This window comes from Lepidochelys kempii, chromosome 4 (genome assembly GCF_965140265.1).
Source record: "Lepidochelys kempii isolate rLepKem1 chromosome 4, rLepKem1.hap2, whole genome shotgun sequence".
NCBI classification, from domain to species: Eukaryota; Metazoa; Chordata; order Testudines; family Cheloniidae; genus Lepidochelys; species Lepidochelys kempii.
In genome coordinates this window covers 88,277,719-88,297,271 of record NC_133259.1, presented here as the reverse complement: position 1 = coordinate 88,297,271, position 19,553 = coordinate 88,277,719, and the positions used below count along the sequence as shown (strand labels likewise).

Genomic DNA, 19,553 nt, shown 5'->3' with positions numbered 1-19,553 from the left:
ATGAGAGATTTTGAGGAAGCTAACTTAAACACTAATTCTGCCCATGGGGATGTACATACATGAGTTTCAAAGGGAGCTATGTACATGCATCTGAGGTTGGAAATTGTATTTAGTTTCCCTTTTGATGGGTGCATGTATCCCCTTTTGGGAAAAGGAGTTCACTCATGCGTATGAAAGGGAATCTATACCCAAAATAATAATGCTGTCTAGCAGCAAATAATAAAGAAAAACATGTGAAAGGTAGATGGATTTGTATGTATTTTAATGTTTGGTATAGACATATGGCCTTTAATCTCTGATCATTTTACTATTGAAATGAAATAATGCAATTAATTCTGCTTTGCCTTTTTTAATACAGTGAGTAAATCTTTGATGCACTTTTTCAGATGGTATAGTCTATTCGTTAATATGCCTAAATTTGCCATAGCAGATGATTGAACATGGAGCACAAATGGTTCCCTAAGGTTTTCAGAAGAACAACTTGGGGCAGAAGAAGTCCTGAATCTTGAAATGTTAACTTACCTTATTGGTCAAAGTTTAAAAAATAAATAAATAATCCCCGCCTCCTCCCCGCCTCTTAAAATAACCCTATATTTTTTTCCATTATTTTTTTACTATTCCCTTGTGATCCACTTTGGGAGGAAACCACGTTATCCATAGTAATCATGTTCTGGACTTGACACATTATTGTGAACTGTGGATAACAGATCTCTGTTTTAGAGAAACGAGATTATTCACATATGTGAATTTAAAAGAGCCAAGAGAATTTCTATTAAGACTCATATTTGTGTAAACTTCGACTATATTTTTTTAAAGCCTAGCAATCTTTTCAGTCTAGCAAGAGCTTGGAGAAATTTTCTATAAATTTATCTAGTGTAAGATTAATTACTTTTGTAACAGTTCTACTTAAACATAGACACATTCTTTTATAGTTTGTCATGTAGCAAGCCAAACTGTTGCTTTCTCAGACCTTCAGTAAGCCAGGGAAGAACTTCCTTCTCATAGGACATTCTGAGATATGTCCTCCAGTATTCATGCAGAGACTGAGCAGAATCTCTTTCTCAAGGAGTGAGTAGGCTTCAGTCTTTGCACAGAAACAGAACTGGCATTCTGCAGTTGCATCCACGGAGGAAGTTCCTTGCTACCCAACCCAGGAATTAATGAGCAGCTTTCATGGATTCATATCCCAGAATCATGGATTGTCTGTGAAGTCCACAAACAAATTCAACCTGAATTAGACCATAGTGGTAGTATAGGAAAATACACTGCTCTGCACTGTTCATGTTCTTAATGTTATCCGTTGTGCAAAGGGGGGAGGAGAAGCATCTCAGATCTCTACAGATAAATAGTATTTCATTTTGCCTTTTAAATGTCAGCTGATTTTTTTTTAAATGAATGTGAAAACCAGTTTAACAATGCCGAATTAAAAAGACTTTGTGCATTTGAGGAAGTTAGTGCATATTCCTAAAAGATGTTTTGTTGAATTAATGTACATTTCTTTAATAATGAAAAAATTACTGTGTAAGGAACAGACAGAGACTTTTTACAGAGTAGGTTGTGGGATATCAGACATTGCCAGTCTTTGAGCTGTGTTGGTGTTTTCTTGCCTTTTGCTTCTTTGCAATTTCTGGAATGAAGCTTCAATTTGAGCATCTTCAACGCAGAGTCTGCTGGGAGAATTCTTTTGGTGCTCTGTACTAGCAGAAGGTTCTTTTTTTTGGAAGACAGTGACACAAAAAAGAGAGCAGTAAACTTCTGGGATAAATTCTTCCTTGCCTTAACGGGATGTATTTTTCTTCCTCTGTTAAAGCTAGAATCTTGTTATCTTCAGTGCATTTAAATACAATGAGCTGAAAGACTCCTAGAATCTTAGAAATGTAGGGCTGGAAGGGACTTCAAGAAGTCATCAAGTCGACCCCCCTGCGCTGTGGTAGGACCAAGTAAACGTAGACCTTCCCTGACAGATGTTTGTCCAAGTTTTTAAAGGATATCAGTGATGGAGACTCCACAACCTCCTTTGGAAGCCTATTCCAGAGCTTAACTCCCATTACAGTTAAATAGCTTTTCCTAATATCTGCCTTAAGTCTCCCTTGCTGCAGATTAAGCCCATTACTACTTGCCCTAACCTTAGTGGAGCTGGAGAACAATTGATCACCTTTCTCTTTATAACAGTCCTTAGCATGTTGGAAGATTATCAGGTCCCCAAATCAGTCTTCTTTTCTCAAGACTAAACATGGCCCTTTTTCTCAACCTTTCCTCATAGGTTTTCTAACCCTTTTATCCTTTGTTGCTCTACTCTGGACTCTCCAGTTTGTCCACATCCTTTCTAAATTGTGGTGCCCAGAGCTGGATGCAGTACTCAAGTGGGGGCCTCACCAGTGCCAAGCAGAGAAGGACAATTACCTCCTGTATCTTACATACAGCAATCCTGTTAATACATCCCAGAATATTAATCTTTTTTGCAGCTGCATCACATTGATGAATCATATTCAGTTTGTGGTTCACCATAACCCCCAGATCCTTTTCAGCAGTACTACCGCCTTGACAGTTATTCCCCATTTTGTAGTTGTGAATTTGATTTTTCCTTCCTAAGTGAAGTACAAGTCTTTATTAAATTCCATCTTGTTGAATTCAGACTAATTCGCCAATTTGTGAAGGTCATTTTGATTTTTCAACCTGTCCTCCAAAGTGCTTGCAACCTGTCCTAGCTTGATGTCATCTGCAGATTTTATAAGCATACTCTCTACTCCATTATCCAAGTCATTAATGAAAATATTGAATAGTACCAGACCCAGGACTGACCCCTTTGGATCTCTACTAGTCATGCCCTCCCAATTTGACAACAAACCTCTCTGAGTACAGTCTTTCTAATGCTAATACATAATGTACGATGTGACAACAGTATGTCTTACCTACCAGATGATACTTTGTTCAAGGGTGGTCCTTGGCTATATTTCTTTGTTCTGCAGTGCCAGTCGATGGGGTTAGGGATCAGGGAATCTATGAAGAAACCAATACCAAATATGCAGTACTGTGGTAAAATATAAAATAGTGCAGATAAAAATTAAGCTGTAATTAAATTTGAGTCTGACATCCTAAAACCGTCTGCATTGATGCCTAGTTGAGAAATCGGTGTTGAAGAGCATTTGCACATCCAGATTTGTACAATTGAAAGTAAATATCTGTCCTCTTAGAATAGGACCAGCTTGCCAGCTCCACTCTGATGGGGTGGTTCTTTGCAGGATTGTACACATATACATTTCACTTTTTGTTTTATGTGTGTCCAGTGCATTCAAGTCAGAGACTTTTGCCAGCAGTACTACTAGGTGGTGCACAGGCTCCTGCTCAACATGTGTTCTCAGGAGAGGGCATAAAAGGGGCTTGTCCACTGTCTTCCTGGTCCCGAAGAAATACTTCACCCTCTCCAAACTGATAGGACCCTATTTTGAGCCAATGGCTACAATTTCATTATCTTTATTTTCTCTAAAGAAAGTGGTTCTTGGTGGCAGTCATTTCTGCAAGGAGGATTTCAGAACTTGCTCTCTTGGCTGACCCTCCTTTCATGGTATTCCATAAGGACAAAGTATCTCTTAGGCCTCACCCTAAGTTTATACCTAAGGTAGTGTCAGTCTTCCATTTAAACCAAACAATCTTTTTGTATTTTTCCTGACATGTTAATTTAAGGCTGAAAAAGCATTCCATACTTTGGATGTTTGTAGAGCACTGGCGTTTTACTTGGACCACACTAGGTCTTTCAGTTCTTACTCCAGGCTCTTTGTAAGCTATGTTGAAAGAATTCAAGGTCAATCAGTGTCATCTCCTTGAATCTCATGCAGGGTTTCTGAATGTATGAAGCTCTGCTACGATCTTGATAAAGTCTCTCCTCCATTGAGAATAACATCTCACTCCACTAGGGCTCAGTCCACCACATCACCATTCCTGAGCAATCTTCCAATAGCTTGTTTATGCAAGGCAGCAACATGGTCGTCTGTGCATACTTTTCCCACTCATTACACCATGATTCAAACCTCTTGAGATGATGCCAGCTTTGCAAGTTAGTGGTACAATCCCTGTGTAGATGATCCAAAGTCGTCCTCCCTTTAAGGGAATGTCTGAGGAATCACCTCCAGTGGAATGTGTATGTGCACAATCACTCAAAGGAGAAAAAAGGTTATTTATCTGTACAGTAACTATTATTCTTTGAGGTATGTTGTGAACATGTACTTCCCACCTTCCCTGCTACTTCAGACTTTACTTAAAGTGGTGCGAAGGAATGGAGAGGTAGGCGGCAGACATGCCTGTTTTATGCTGTCACCTGAGAGCATGAGGTGAGCGGGAGCATATGCATCACCTAGTGGTAGTATTGGCAGAAGTCTCCAACTCGAGTGCAGTAAGCACACATTCACCTCAAATGGAATGTGTATGCACAACACAACTCAAAGAACAATAGTTACTGTACAGATAAGTAACCATTTGGTGTTTTTGCGTCTGTAACTTGAAAAATCCATGCTCGCCAAGAATTGTTGAATCCTACTAACTTTTTTGCTTCTAGAGCATGTGTGCAAGTGCTTTCCACTGGTGAACTTAGAATCCTTTATCACAAACACAGGGCAATATTACCCTGTCACAGGGTACTCTAAACTGCTTACTAAAATGCAGTTTTTTGCTTGAGGAAACTGCTTATTTTATTTTTCAGACCAGCAGGATATTCAGGGGATAAACCTTTTAAAAATGAGTTGCATCTTTATGTAAATGTTGTTATTGGTAGTGACTTTTTTTCTGAGCCTGGCAACATCTGCAAACTGGAAAATTGTTAATGCAACCTGAATGAAAAACACACTACTTCTCACTGTGAAAAGCAAAACTGAGTTGTCAGCAACAGCAATATACAATAGGCTGGCTGGTCTTATTGTAGAAAAGAATATTATTGAAAGGACTTTTGCAGTCTTAATAGATTTTTAGTTAAAGAGCTGGAAGATAATGCAGGTAGCCCTGATTCAGTACAAGTCTGCACAGGACTAATCTGTTTGCATTTCTCTTTGTTTGGTATCAATATGATTTACAGTTTATTTGCACACTGTTCCGGTAAACTGCAAATCTCCTCCAATATCAATCTTTGCAAATAAGACTCAGTATTTTGGTGGTCTTTTCTGTGTTAAGGAGAATTTGATGTATAAATGTTTAACAAGTCAGAGTTTTCCTCCGTGTTTTGTTTTAAGAAAAATGAAAGTTTAATATTTTGAAACGTATACTGTGTTTTCCATGTAGTTAGAGACTGAATTTCTAGAACAGTAACTCCCCAACTATATGTGTTTGCAACTATAGTTACTTGCTGCTTATAGTTCTCTGCATGTTTCTTTCCAGCTAGTGCTTAACTTGCATCTTGTGCATGGTTTGTGCAAACTGCATTTTTAACTTGTCTTTGTCTTTGATGCTTGCAACCTAATCCATGCCAGCTACACTGCCTCGAAAAGAAAGCGCTGTCAAACAGGAAACAGAGAGTGAGTATGATTAGTGCATTAGTATGTATTGTCAATGCATGTGTGTCTATGTATAGGTGTAGTTATATATAATGGAAAACCCATTAACCCTAAAGCTAACTGTTCAGGGTGCAATAAGTATTTGTAAGCAAAACGCATCCAAGAGATGTTGAACATAGTTGGCAATTATATTAGAAGGAACATACAGAATGAAAATTAATAATCGGTTTCTCTGTGATTTTGAGATTTATGAAGATTTACGACAGCATTTTACTTGCAGTTTGAATATAACAGGAGATGTTTCTCTTTACTTTGTTTTTGAACTGAGGTGTCTCATCATAGCAAGAGCTCTTCCTTAAGTCCTCTTCTCCCCCTGCCGCACTTTATTCCCAACTGTCATTAACCAAAAGAGTGTGAACTATGGACTTGTTTTTTCCAAGAGAATATGGAGAGTATCTTCAGATACTCAAGTGTTTGCTCTACTATTTTCCTTTCAGAATAATTTCCCCACCGGCTCTCTTTGCTCTGTGTGCTGCTGGAAGATGCTCTTAAAGTATCACAACTGGAGTTCCCATCCAGCTTTCCTTTCAGAAAGGAGAGTACCTGCCCCAGCATATTTGCTATACTTGCTGGTCCCAGGTGCAAAATGTCCAAAGTGGCTCCTGATGTCAGTTTTCCTTTGTTATTCCACAATGCAGACTTAGGTAGCTGCATTGTAATTAACTCTGAAAAACACTTAAATATTCCAGTTAGGCTTGTAATGAAGAAACGTGTATACAACAAAACCACTTAGATAAGGTACAAACTATTCAGTAGAAAGAATATTGACCATCTCTATGGGGACTAGGAGTGCTGTTTTGGATATACCTATATTTTTCTTTTCAAATATATTTTATTCCACGTAGGCTACCATCTTTCATAGTTTCATTATTTCATAGGTCTTCATGGAAGTTCTGGAAAATTGACTGGGTCTACCTCTAGCCTAAATAAACTCTCCGTTCAGAGTTCAGGAAATCGCAGGTCTCAGTCATCCTCACTGTTGGATATGGGAAACATGTCTGCCTCTGACCTTGATGTGGCTGATAGAACTAAATTTGATAAGGTAAAACAAAAAAATGTAATGTAATATTTCTCCTTAGTTTTGAACTTTAGATAGTCATGAATCCACATTTTGTTTACTGTCTGAAAATGTTCGTTCATGCCCAGGAGTGTGTGTGTGTCTGTCTCTCTCTCTCTAATGTAATAATGTTTTAAATTCATTTAGAATGAATACATATATGTCAACACTTAAATATGATATGCATTGTGCATTTGCTTAAGACTCTGTAACAGATTTAATTATGCAGACGCTAACTTTAACCATAGTTAAGATTGCAGTTGTTTTCATTATAAGCCCAGTTTTGCTGACCCTCCTCAAAAGTTCCCAAACAAAGGAATGTTGGCCAAAAAATTGGTGGGTTAAGTCTGGGACCAACTTATATATTTTTTTTTACCAAAGATGAAGCGAATTGATCATGAGATTCCTGAATTATGACACCTTCATAAGAGAGGAGTTCAGAAAGTATTGTGATGCGTTTTGTAAATTTGTTGGCAAATTGGAAAGAAGGAAAGAGAATCTCATTCACTAGACCATCCAGTAGAGATCTAGTACAGAAGACAAAAGAATAATTTAAATAAACACCAATTTCTAAAATTAACCATTTAAATGTCACTTGCACATTTACTTTGGCTGCCTTAAACTATGGCACCAAATGATTGCTGGAGTCCTCACTTTTTTTTTTTTAATGGAGGCTAAGTCTGTAGCCCTGTCCATTGCAGAAATAGACCTAAAAATGTAAACCAGTATTTAGGGAGGATTCTCAATGGATAAGGGAAAATTTTCCTACCAAAACTGTATTTAGTTTTGCAAAATATTGTAAATTAAGATATATTTTTAAAAAGGAAGAGGGGAACCAATTATAGTCTTCTAATACTTTTTTGCCAAGTGCTATGGTGAAAATGGAAAGTGGGGAAACCATTAAAATTAAGTTTTTTATAGGATTATTTTAATTGAGGAGATGAATACCTTGTTTGTGTGTGGTGGTGTTGCCTGGCACCACCAATCCTTGCTAACTTTTCCTGTTTTAATTGTTGTTTTTTGGGTAACTGCAGTTTACCTGTAAGGATTTTTACCTCTAAGTTACTGACATACACTTGCAGTCATAACAGGTGTTTTTCTATGAAACTGAATAAAAATCCTGGTCCTGTCTGTGAAAATTAGTAATTTTGTAAGAATTCTGATATTCTGTTACAAGTCAACAAAAATAGATATAATCCCTTCAAATGGTTTGGTTTTTGTTTTCATCTTTTAATTATTTTAAAAAGTCCTCGTCCTTTATTTCTACATGTAATCTTGCGTGTGGTGAAGAAATGTATACACAGAGTTATGTAATTTGTTGTGCTTGCCCAATAACTTTTTTGGATAAATCTTTCCCTAATTAGTTTCTAGTGATTGGATTTACTGCTTAATCTTAGTAGTGTGGTAAGCTTTAACAGTTACCATGCATTTAGTTCCTAAATACTTGCAAAGAAACTGATTTAGTTTACTGTATGAGGGTGACACAGTAGACTAGAAATGTCTTTGAAAGAGTCTTTATGGATTGGTGGTTGACAAATAATTTTAATAAATTAAAATGTTTGCCAAAAAGTAGCTTCACTGTTTAATTCGATTTTATTTTAAAATAACTCAAGATCACCCTCTATTCCAAAAGTAAATACAAAAACTTATTTACCAATTTCACCAGATGCTAGTACTTAATACACAAAAACTTTACTGTGAAGCAGTTAGGGTTGGCACATACAGAACATACCTGACACAAACCCATAAAGAAACGGTAAGTTAAGCCACTTAACATACCCTCTGTTCATCCACTCACAGGCACCCACCTTACCAGTTCCACAACTACAGTATTTGCTGCAGATCATGCACCAAAGTCTTTTGCTGTGCCCCACTCAATCTGTGCTTCTGCACACACCCCTTTACCAAGCTACCATGTGCCAACAGAACACACCGCTGCACCAAATGTCCACAACTAATAATATGAAACTGCAGCATAGTATTTGAAATTTTTTCCCAATATAAGAATAGCAGCTCGCATAGCTTCATCTACTGTGGATAGAAACACTTCTGTGAACTACTTCCTATTTTCTTGTTCCCTGCAGCTACATATGTGGTATGATTGCTTAACAGTCTATAACTGTACCAGGTATGGATGCAATTTGTTTGGTTATAACCTTATTTGAAAAAGGTTGTAACAACGCTGTTACAAGCTCTCATGTGGCCAGATATTTAATGGCTTTTGAATTAGTAAATACTTCATCCTGTAGTCTTAGAATTCAGTTGGCAAACTTGTTGGGGCGGGGGAAAGGGATGGGAGAGATGGGGAGCATTCAATTTTCCTTTCTCCCCCTTCCTCTCCTATTTAAAGTGAATAACAAAGAATTATGTTTCACATGGTCGTAAAACTTTATATAAATCTACCTTTTAAAAATATGACTGTTTTACTGTTAGAACTTTTGGAAATCATAATGCTTTTCATTCTATTGCTTTTATAAATGTTCAGGTAGAAATCTAGCTTTAGAGTTTGAGTGCAGAAGGTATTGTATGGAACAAGCTCTGATGCTTCTTGGGGTACCTAGGACTGCGAGTTACCTTGTAATCCCCTTGCCTCCAGTGAGAGAGACTTGCTAGTGCTTAATTGAGTGTCAGCTCTCTGACACCTCTGGCCTAGTAGGAACTCAATCTCAACAGGGCTATGCCAGCCCTTACTTTGGCTTGTATGTTAACAATAGGCATACCTCAATCGCAGAGCCCCTGTGAAGCACTCCCCTGTAATGGCCAGCCCCTAACCACTGGACACTTGCTGAAATTAGCAGGTTTGCTATCCTTAAGCAGATGTACACACCAGCCTATTTGATTCAACTGAGGATCAGCTGTTATGTAACATCGCAGCAGTGAGAGAGATTGATTGTGAAAACAATCATAATTTTATTATCAAAGGCTAAGGTTTAATGGATAGTGAGTAAGGATAATAGAGACAGAAAGTTTACATACAAAACAAAATCAATACAAGCTTTCTAGAGACTAAACTTTACCAGACTAACCATCTGTCTAAAAGCAGACTTTATATTCTCTGAAAGCTTTCTTGCATCATTTCTAACCTAGACTGATTGGGAACATGTTTTCATAACGCTGCTCAGTTACTTCTTCAGGTGCAGGATAAAGAGGTGTCATTTTGCCTTCTCCATCCTCCAAAATTCATTGTTTGTTCCCAGAGTCAGGATGACCCTGGTGGTCTATTCTCTGGCATGCCAACACCATGTTGACTTGTATGCAAATGGAGTTTCCATTGTGTTGGCTTAGTATACTTAATTTACAAGTAAACTGAGGCAGACAGGTGGATATACATCCTTTGGCAGAAACCTGTTTATCAACCCTGCCTTGAGTCAGACTTTTTAAGAATATATTTTTATTGTGTGTGTATCAAGGGTGGCAGAGTCTGCCCAAAAGTGGAGAGGCCAGGGGCCGGGACCAGGGCTCCCTGCCCCTCCCCTTCCATCCAAGGCCCTGCCCCTGCCAAACCGGAAGCTGGAGGAGGCTGGGAGCCATGGACCTTCCGCCTGTTAGGGGAGGAGGTCCAGAGCAGCCCCCGGCTTGTGTCCGTGCCCAGGGCCAGGGCTCTTACCTGGACTTGGCTCTGGCCAGGGGGCTGCAGCTCGGCCATGGTAAGAGCTGTGGGGCACCATGCTGCAGACCCTCCATCTGCCCGGGAGGGTCTGTGGGGGTGCCTTGCCATTCACGGCACGGCACCCCGCAACTGCCTGGGCTCCCCCGGACGGGCTCCAGCTGCTGGTCTGGCCGGGGGAACCTCAGGGGGAAGAGGAGTAAAGTGGATAGGCCACGACCCCCGGCTCCTCCTATTCTGGTGCCACTGACATATATCTGTCCATCATAACCTCTTGCATGCTAATTGCACGAACATTTCACAATGATATTAATGACCAGTGTGAACCCAGCTTTTATTGAAGACCTCACATGATATTCTTTATGGATATATACTATGAATGCAGTGTGCTAGGTGTAGCTAATTGTTAGGCCTGTTAGGAGGAGTTGTTACAGAACAGTGAACCCTTTGTCAGCTGACATCCAGTGGTTCTTAGGATCGCACAAGCAATGGAAAATAAATTAAAACAAAGAATATTGTTATAATTGGCTATAGTGCATTGAGGGGTGTGTGTATGGATGTGTTTAATCAAATTATTTTGGTTTACTTTAGATCTTTGAGCAAGTTCTAAGTGAACTGGAGCCCCTGTGTCTAGCAGAACAGGACTTTATTAGCAAATTCTTCAAGCTACAGCAGCATCAAAGCATGGGAACAACAATGGTATGACTTATTTCAATTTAGCTAAAATGATATATAAAATCTATGAATGGTCTTTAACTACAAAATTGTTGTATTAGGTGTTGAAATAATATTGTGGCGATGAAGGCCCAGTTGCTACAAATACACATGATAACTCCCACTAAAGTCAGTGGAGCTGCTCATATGAATAAAGTTGTTCAAATGCATATGTGTTTGCAAGTAGAATTTTTTTAGTTTGCAAGTGAATATCAAAGAAGTCTAGAGTGCATAATGTATTTTAACCAGAATGTCTCAAATCCATTTTTCCTCGTAAAGGGAAATCTGAATTTACTTTACAATTAAACAGTGGAAGAAGAAAAAGTTGTAGTAAATTAGACCCTTTCTTTTATTTTGAATTATTTTCACTCTAAATATATTGTTGAAGTGCTAAGAAACATGGTATTTGGCATAATGGTGGCAAATAAAAGGGGGAAAATCTAGAATGTAGAAAACCTTTACAGCAGAGGAGGGCAAACTACTGCCCGCGGGCCACATCTGGCCCGTGGGACCGTCCTGCCCGGCCCCTGAGCTCCTGGCCTGAGAGGCTAGTCCCTGGCCCCTCCCCTGCTGTTCCCCCTCCCACGTAGCTATGCCGCTGCACGGGCAGCGGGGCTGCAAGCTCCTGCTGCTCTGAGCAGCATGTTAAGGGGGTGTCGGCGGGCGCAGCGGTGTGGGAGTTGGGTAGGGGGTCCCGGGGGCAGTCAGGGGACAGGGGGCAGTTGGATGGGGCGAAGATTCTGGGGCAGTCAGGGAACAGGGGGGGTTGGATAGGGCATCGGAGACCCGGGGGGCCTGTCAGAGAGCGGGTGTGTGGATAGGTCAGGGCAGTCAGGGTACGGGGGGGGGGGGGTTGGATGGGGATGGGATCCCGAGGGGAGGGTGGTTTGGGGTGGGAGGAGGTTCCAGGAGGGGGGCAGTCAGGCGTGGGGAAGTGGGAGGGGGCGAATAGGGGGCAGGGGCCACACTGTTCGGGGGGCACAGCCTTCCCTACCCAGCCCTCCATACAGTTTTGCACCCCGATGTGGCCCTCGGGCCAAAAAGTTTGCCCACCCTTGCTTTATAGCTATGTGTGGGAAATAAAGGTAAACCTTTATAGTACATTATTTTCTGGGAATGTTCCTCAGCGCACAACTCTACAACTGTTGGTATTTTATAATGATTATTAGTGAGATGCTCTTTCTAATGATGCATCATTTTTTCTTTTTTTTCCCTCAGAAGAAAGTAATTGTTTTTAAGTATTTTATCTCTTACTGTGTCTTCTTCTAAGACGGTTGGATTTTCAGTTTTCTTAAGCTTTCATATGAGATGATAGTTCTTACGTGCTTTTTGAGAAAATGTCTATACTTACTTAAAACAGCTTAGTTGCGTCAAGGGATGTTTCAGCTGTGCCTGGAAGATGTCTGCCACAGAAAACTATAACGGCTATCTCTTTGTCCACATATAAACTGGGTTTCAAACTAAATTAAGGAACAATCATTTAACTATTTTAAGCTGTCGAAACTAAAACTGTCTAACAGAGTTTGGCTGACCTGTGCAAATGAGGCTAAGTTATTTAGTCTGAGTTTAGAGACTGATATTAGCCTAGGTTATTAAATTTGCATGTACTACAAATTTGGGAGTTGTACATACAAACAGCTGGACAACTGAATAGAAAACTGAATCATAGAATATCAGGGTTGGAAGGGACCTCAGGAGGTCATCTAGTCCAACCCCCTGCGGACCAATCCCCAATTTTTGCCCCAGATCCCTAAATGGCCCCCTCAAGGATTGAACTCGCAACCCTGGGTTTAGCAGGCCAGTGCTCAAACCACTGAGCTATCCCTCCCACCCCAGAAGGCAACCTGATTTGTAGAGGCTGTTCTTGCTCCTGTCTTGATATGAGTCCTTGTCAAAAAGAAACGTCATGTTACTTTGCAGAGAAAGTCTAGCTGATTGTGATTAAACAGTCTGCTTCTTTGCATGCAGACTGCACAAACGCTAAGGGTGAAATGCTGGCCCTATTGAAGTCATTGGTAGATTTGCCATTGCCTTAATGGGGCCGGGATTTCACCCATAGTCTCTCTGCTTGAGTTTAGTCCAGTAGCTCATTGATGTACTTCAGTTTTTACTGTGTTGTTACAACAGTGTTGAGAACAGGTAAGTACTACAGTCTATGCTTGGAAGGCCTGTAGAGAACTGGGTGGAGATTGTCAACACCTCCCTTCAGGTGGTAAGTTGTTTAGCTTCACTTAAGGAAGCTGTTGTGTGGCCGTAGCTGTCAGCATCAAGTGGATATTTGTTTGAATCTGGCCAAATATTGCCAATATTTAATCTTCCATCTTCCCATTTCTTGAGAACACATTTGGTGAGATATCTCTGAGTACATCACTGCCTCAGATCATGTCAATGTGAATACAGATCTGGATATGGCAGAGGCTGCACTTGTGGCTTTAGTGGGTGATCTCTTTCTATGGATATTTAAAGATAAAATGTTCATGCTGTTCTGTCGGCAGTATTTGATATAGTTTACTGTACTAGCTTATGAATGCTAACAGTTTTTGCCTTGCCTTATCTCCTATTAAGGGAAGATCATAGGGTGGGACAATGTTTTGCAGAGCTTACGGCAATGACAAAACCTTGAATAGAAAATGTTGGCTATTTAGTGGTGACCACTCTGTTTACGTCGAGATGAGAGGGTGATGTTAATGGTTCAGAATGTTATGCCATGGAGTGCGCCCAGGTATCTTGTCTTGTAACAGAGAATGAATGTGTGTATCTATTTGTAAATATCACCTTCAAATAATGATTGCTGCTGGTAATTGTTTTTCTTAGACATACCTATCAGTTTAATACAGAATTTTAGTTAGATAGGGATATAGCTGAGTTAACTCCTTGCTTTTAAGATTCTTATTTATGTAAAATACCTGCATAATTCTTGCAGAATGAAGTAGAGGAAATGGATGGAGGAACTTTATCCCGGCCTCATCATTCTGGTGTTCCACAAGCTATATCATCTGAGTACGTGTTGATGTTTCATCATTGTTCATTCTTGAGGCTAGAGATTTATTTTCTGTAATGAAGTACAAATCTTTGATTTATTTTTTTTTTTACCCATAGTGATACATGGACAGTTACTTCTGTTTCCTGCAGTTAAAATTAATGACTTCTACATTTTTCAGTAAACATTGAATAGTTAACTTGCATAATTTATACTTAATTTTAAATTTATTGCAGTTAAATGTGCCTGGATGGCTATGTTATAATAAAACAATGTAACAACTCAATACCCCACCTGCTTACAAAATCTACAAGGAAACCCACCCATCTCTTTGTTAGTTTTGTAAAAATACCCAGGAGAGTAGTTTGAACTTTAAGCATGTGGAAGACAGATTTTCTATGATCTAGAAGGCATTGTGAAGAAAACATTTTTAAATGTAGTTAAACTGTAATTTTTTGACCTTGGCAATGTCCAATTAAGACTTGGCAAAAATTATTTTATTCTTCCTTTAGCCCCATCCCCTGAAAACCTTCATGCTCATTAAGGTTAAGTAAAAATGAGACTGTTAAATATCCGTACATTTTTCTTAAAATATATATGAAAGAAAATGTATAGTAGCCCAGTAAATTGTCAGATTTGTTATTTTTATTTTATTTTTTTTAACAGGAAAGACATGATCCGACAGATGATGATAAAAATATTTCGCTCTATTGAGCCAGAGCTGAATAACCTTATAGCTCTGGGGGACAAGATTGATAGCTTTAATTCCCTTTATATGTTAGTTAAGATGAGTCACCATGTATGGACAGCACAAAATGTGGACCCAGCTTCCTTCCTCAGCACAACACTTGGAAATGTTTTGGTGACTGTCAAAAGAAACTTTGACAAATGCATTGTAAGTTCTTAATTACTTAGATTAAACTAATCATAATATTAAAGGCAGCCAACTGCTAGCAAGTTTTAAATGTAAGAGAACCCTAAATCTTAAATGTCTTTGGAGTTAATTTAAAGGTGGGGAAAAAAATCTTACCACTATGTATTGTTTTTTAAATGAACACAAAATAACTTGGATGGAGTTGCAAAAATGTATAAATAATTGGTGGTTAGCTCTGTTTAATGAACATTCAAGAAGGAACTGGAAAAGTGTAGTCACTTATGAGAACTCAGATTCTTAGTATTCCAGTGCCAAATTCTGCCTACTTTTCTCTCACCAGTGATCTCATTGAAACTACAAGGCATGAGCAAGGCAAGCAGACTTTAGCCCTCAGGTCACCTGACTTGCTGAACAAAATTTGGTTGGTTAATAAAGACATTTTTTATGAGCCTATCGGAATAAAAAAATATATGTGTGAAGGAGACAGATGTCTAGTCTACAATAGAAAAGGTTTGCCAGTATAGCTATACTGGCAAACTTACTTAATCTAAACACAGCTTCTACTAGCGAAAACAGTTCCATGACTAAAATAAGCTATATCTGCAATCGGAGTTTTTTTTGCCAGTATAACTGCATCTAACTATGACTTTTGCCTGTATAAAAATGTCATTTAAAAAAAAACAAAATAAACAGGAAAAACCCCAAACACATCCTTAACCAACATTATTATACCGATAACAGTTTCTGGTGTAGACCTAGCCAAGGATGGAAGACAAAACTTACTGATAATCCAACTTTCAATAAAGGAAGAAAACAATGTTTGATTCCTTTCTTAGAATTTTTTTAACTTAGCTGCATTTGAAAATTTAGTGTAATAAACAACTATCTTGATATTCGCAAAAAGAAAAGGAGTACTTGTGGCACCTTAGAGACTCACCAATTTATTTGAGCATAAGCTTTCGTGAGCTGTAGCTCACTTCTGTAGCTACACTTCTGAGCTGTAGCTCACGAAAGCTTATGCTCAAATAAATTGGTGAGTCTCTAAGGTGCCACAAGTACTCCTTTTCTTTTTGCGAATACAGACTAACACGGCTACTACTCTGAAACCTATCTTGATATTTGTATGTTCTAGTATAAATTGCCATTTGCTAGCAGTGGGCATCAGAATATGTGCCTCTTTAGAGAAGGTACATAAGAACAAAGAGTGGCCCTACTGGGTCAGACCAAAGTTCCATCTAGCCCAGTATCCTGTCTTCTGACAGTAGCCAGTGCCAGGTGCCCCAGAGGAAAGGAACAGAACAGGTAATCATAAAGTGATCCATCATCCTCAGTTGCTCATTCCCAGCTTCTGGCAAACCGAGGCTAAGGACACCATTCCTGTCCATCCTGGCTAATAGGTCCTATCCTCCATGAATTTAGCTAGTTCTTTTTTGAACCCTGTTATGGTCTTGGCCTTCACAACATCCTCTGGCAAGGAGTTCCACAGGTTGACTGTGCGTTGTATGAAGAAATGCTTCCTTTTGTTTGTTTTAAACCTGCTGCCTATTGATTTCATTTGGTGACCCCTAGTTCTTGTGTTATGAGAAGTAGTAAACAACACTTCCTAATCTACTTTCTCTATACCAGTCATGATTTTATAGACCTGAGTCATATCTCCCCTTAGCCGTCTCTTTTCCAAGCTGAAAAGGTAAACGAAAAGGAAGGAAAATAAAAGCGCAAAGATTTGGTATACTCATAAATTCCTTCTTAGTGCGTCACTCTGATTTATTAAAGGTTTGTTTGGGTAAAAAGACTTAAAAACATATCATAAAGGTAAAAGGAAAATTATTCAAGTCTTGTGTGAATGAACTTACTGATTTTTTTCAATGTGTCTGAGTATTTTTCTCATTTCTTTTCTCAGGCCAAGTTTCAGAAAAAATATTGTGGACTAATTAACCTTTTTGTTTTTAACTTAAGAGTAATCAAATAAAACAGATGGAGGAGGTAAAGATATCAAAGAAGAGTAAAGTTGGGATCCTTACATTTGTTGCTGAATTTGAAGAATTTGCAGCACTGGCTGAATCTATTTTCAAAAATGCAGAGCGTCGAGGAGATTTAGATAAAGCTTACATAAAACTTATAAGAAGTGTTTTCATCAATGGTAAGGTCTATTGCAGTGCTCGCATACTTCCACAAACTCACTCTTTGTCTACTTGATGTACTTTTTCTCTCTGTTTGGGAGGGCAGAAAATATAGTCCCCCTGAAACTAACAATAATAGCTTTCCATAAACTGGCCAGTGGAGAATGCAGAACAGCAATTTGGTAGAAAATATTTATTCTGCAGATTAAGCATATTTCCCACCATAGACCGATCCAGATGCCAGCACTATTGGGCATCTAGTCCCAAAAATTTGAAAAGAGCATTTGCTACTATAAAAAAACATCTTGTTATAAGCCTTTGACGCCAAACCTGGACTGAAATTTTGGGCATCATCATTTTAAAAAAATGTTAATGACTGAAATCAGTAACATAATAGTATGTGTTAAGTGAACTTAAAACATAGGTACATTTTTAATGCTTAAAGCAGACTATTTGAAAAGTAATTTCCCTGCTATGACCAGTGTTCAGGGTTCTGCATGGGAGGTAGGAGACAAATATTCAATATTTTGTCTTAAACTGTATATGAATTTTTAACTTCTATATCTGTATATATATTCTGTTACTGAATGAAGCTACTAAAAGCTTTTAAAAACAAAAATATTCACCTTCTTAAAGGCTGTAAAGAAGGAGCTTGGAGACTGCAATTAAATACTGAGATGTGGCGGTAACATTGGTGAGATCATCAGGATAGAAAGGATTCACCGAAGTGCATTCTTCTTCAAGTGATTGCTGTCCATTCAGCTTAGGTGTGTGTGTTCGCCACATGCACCGGTGCCGGAAGTTTTTCCCTCAGCAGTATCCATAGCCGCCCACACTGGCTCCTGTGGTTCCCCGGTCACAGGGTAAACCCACATTCGGACCGCCACGGTTCCCACTCCACCATTCCCCCATTGCTGCGCTGCCCTATTGGATCCTTGGACATGAGCAGAGAGGCTTGAGGTGCAGCTCGCTGACCACCGGGCGCAGACCTTTGGAGGCATGCACAGTCGGCAGAAGTACCACTCCAGGGACCCGTCGGGATCAATGGTACCATTCCTTGGACCGTCACCGATCCCCTAGGAGGGCATCACCATGTGCAGGCGCTTCCCGGCACTGGGCCCTCTCCGACTCCCAGTCCCGCTTCTCATCCTAGTAGTGCTTGTCAAGTGCAAGATGTAGATCGCTGGCTCCAAGCTGTCATGGATCTGTCGAGCACCACTGGTCCCTACGACCCCGCTCTAGATCGGACTCCAGGCGGAATGACCAGCAACGGCTGGTACAGAGCCACTAGTCTGCTCCGTCCTGGTCACCTGGGAGTGACCGCTCAGGATCCAGCCCTGATTCAGAATGAGGTTTGCTGACAGCGGGATAAGCTTTGTTATTGGCGGTACCGGCTACATTGTCTGCACCAAAACTGGTCCCGTGGTCACAGGCACAGTGGTTGGCAGCGTGGTACCCATGGAACGTGTGGGGGTCCAAGAGGGACCAGGGGAGCAAGCCACCGGGCCACCAATGGTTGTGGAGGACCCAAACTCCCTCCTCACTGCCACCTATCTCCAAGAGGGCGGAGCTCATGTACTTCGTGCTATCCAAAGGCCACGAGTACCTGTACACCCATCCTGCTCCCAACTCCCAAGTGGTAGAAGCGGTTAACCACAGGGAGTGACAAGGTCAACCCGGAGTTACCCCTAAGAACAAAGACTCCAAGAGACTAGATTTGTTTGGGCATAAGCTTTATTCGTCCTCTAGCCTCCAGTTGAGGGTGGCCAACCATCAAGCCCTCCTGGGATGCTGTGTTTTTAACATGTAGCAAACCATGTCCAAGTTTGAGGGCTCTCTTTCTGAGGCTTGTAGGAAGGAGTTCCGGGCTATTATGGAGGAGGGCACGACTGCGGACAGGGCAACGCTCCAGGCGGCGTCGGATGCAGTGGACGCTGCCACCCGAACCATGGCCTTAGCCGTCACCATGCACTGGGCATCCTGGCTGCTACTCTTTGGCTTGTCCACGGAAGCTCAGCACTCAATGCAAAACCTTCCCTTCGATGGCCAAGCCCTGTTTGCGGAACAGACGGACAATAAGCTCCATGGCCTAAAGGACTCCTGCACGACCCTTAAAACGCTGGGCCTGTATGTTGCTTTCTACCCCTCCTTCCCACCCTCCCTCCCCGTCCCTCTTCAGCGATCCTTCTCACGAGAGTCTCCTCGTGCAGGAGGTAGAGGGGTTACTGCAGGTAGGTGTGGTGGAGATTGTTTCTCCAGAGTTCAGGAACAAGAGGTTCTATTCCTGCTACATTTTAATCCTAAGGTGGTCTACGACCTATCCTGGACCTGCGAGACCCAAATCACTTCCTAGCAAAGCTGAAGTTCTTCACGGTCTCCTTGGCCTCCATTGTCCCTTCCCTGGATCCGGGAGACTGGTATGCTGCCCTGGATCTGAAAGATGCGTACTTTCACATCCCCATCTTCAAGGGACACAGACACTTCCTCCAGTTTATGGTAGGTCCCAACCACTATCAGTTTGCGGTCTTCCCATTTGGCTTAGCAACAGCATGGATATTTACCAAGTGTATGTCAGTGGTGGGTGCCTAGATCTACCCATACCTCGATGACTGGCTAGTCAAGGGCAGAGCCAGGTCCCAGGTCCAAAGAGATGTCGTGATG

General features: G+C 40.5%; 1 protein-coding gene and 1 long non-coding RNA gene across 12 annotated transcripts in view; one reads left to right on the top strand and one right to left on the bottom strand.

Annotated features, from left to right (window-relative positions):
* Window positions 1–19,553, bottom strand: part of LOC140910613 (uncharacterized) — a 44,327-nt gene that overhangs the window by 11,068 nt on the left and 13,706 nt on the right. For 2 of the 4 annotated variants that reach the window (XR_012158671.1, XR_012158668.1), the window contains exons 3-4: window positions 13,825–13,970; window positions 2,917–3,000 (exon numbers count right to left, since the gene is read on the bottom strand). This is a non-coding gene — a long non-coding RNA (uncharacterized lncRNA). Of the gene's footprint in view, window positions 1–272; window positions 1,711–2,912; window positions 3,001–13,824; window positions 13,971–19,553 lie in introns of those variants that run through there. The other 2 variants (XR_012158670.1, XR_012158669.1) reach the window with 2 other exon arrangements.
* EXOC1 (exocyst complex component 1) overlaps window positions 1–19,553 on the top strand; it is a 56,774-nt gene that overhangs the window by 28,932 nt on the left and 8,289 nt on the right. For 5 of the 8 annotated variants that reach the window (XM_073341985.1, XM_073341989.1, XM_073341986.1 and 2 more), the window contains 6 exons: window positions 5,457–5,501; window positions 6,419–6,582; window positions 10,796–10,903; window positions 13,842–13,918; window positions 14,565–14,793; window positions 16,729–16,912. In XM_073341985.1, coding sequence (XP_073198086.1) covers window positions 5,457–5,501; window positions 6,419–6,582; window positions 10,796–10,903; window positions 13,842–13,918; window positions 14,565–14,793; window positions 16,729–16,912 — 807 coding nt within the window. The remainder of the gene's footprint in view (window positions 1–5,456; window positions 5,502–6,418; window positions 6,583–10,795; window positions 10,904–13,841; window positions 13,919–14,564; window positions 14,794–16,728; window positions 16,913–19,553) is intronic. The other 3 variants (XM_073341987.1, XM_073341991.1, XM_073341990.1) reach the window with 1 other exon arrangement.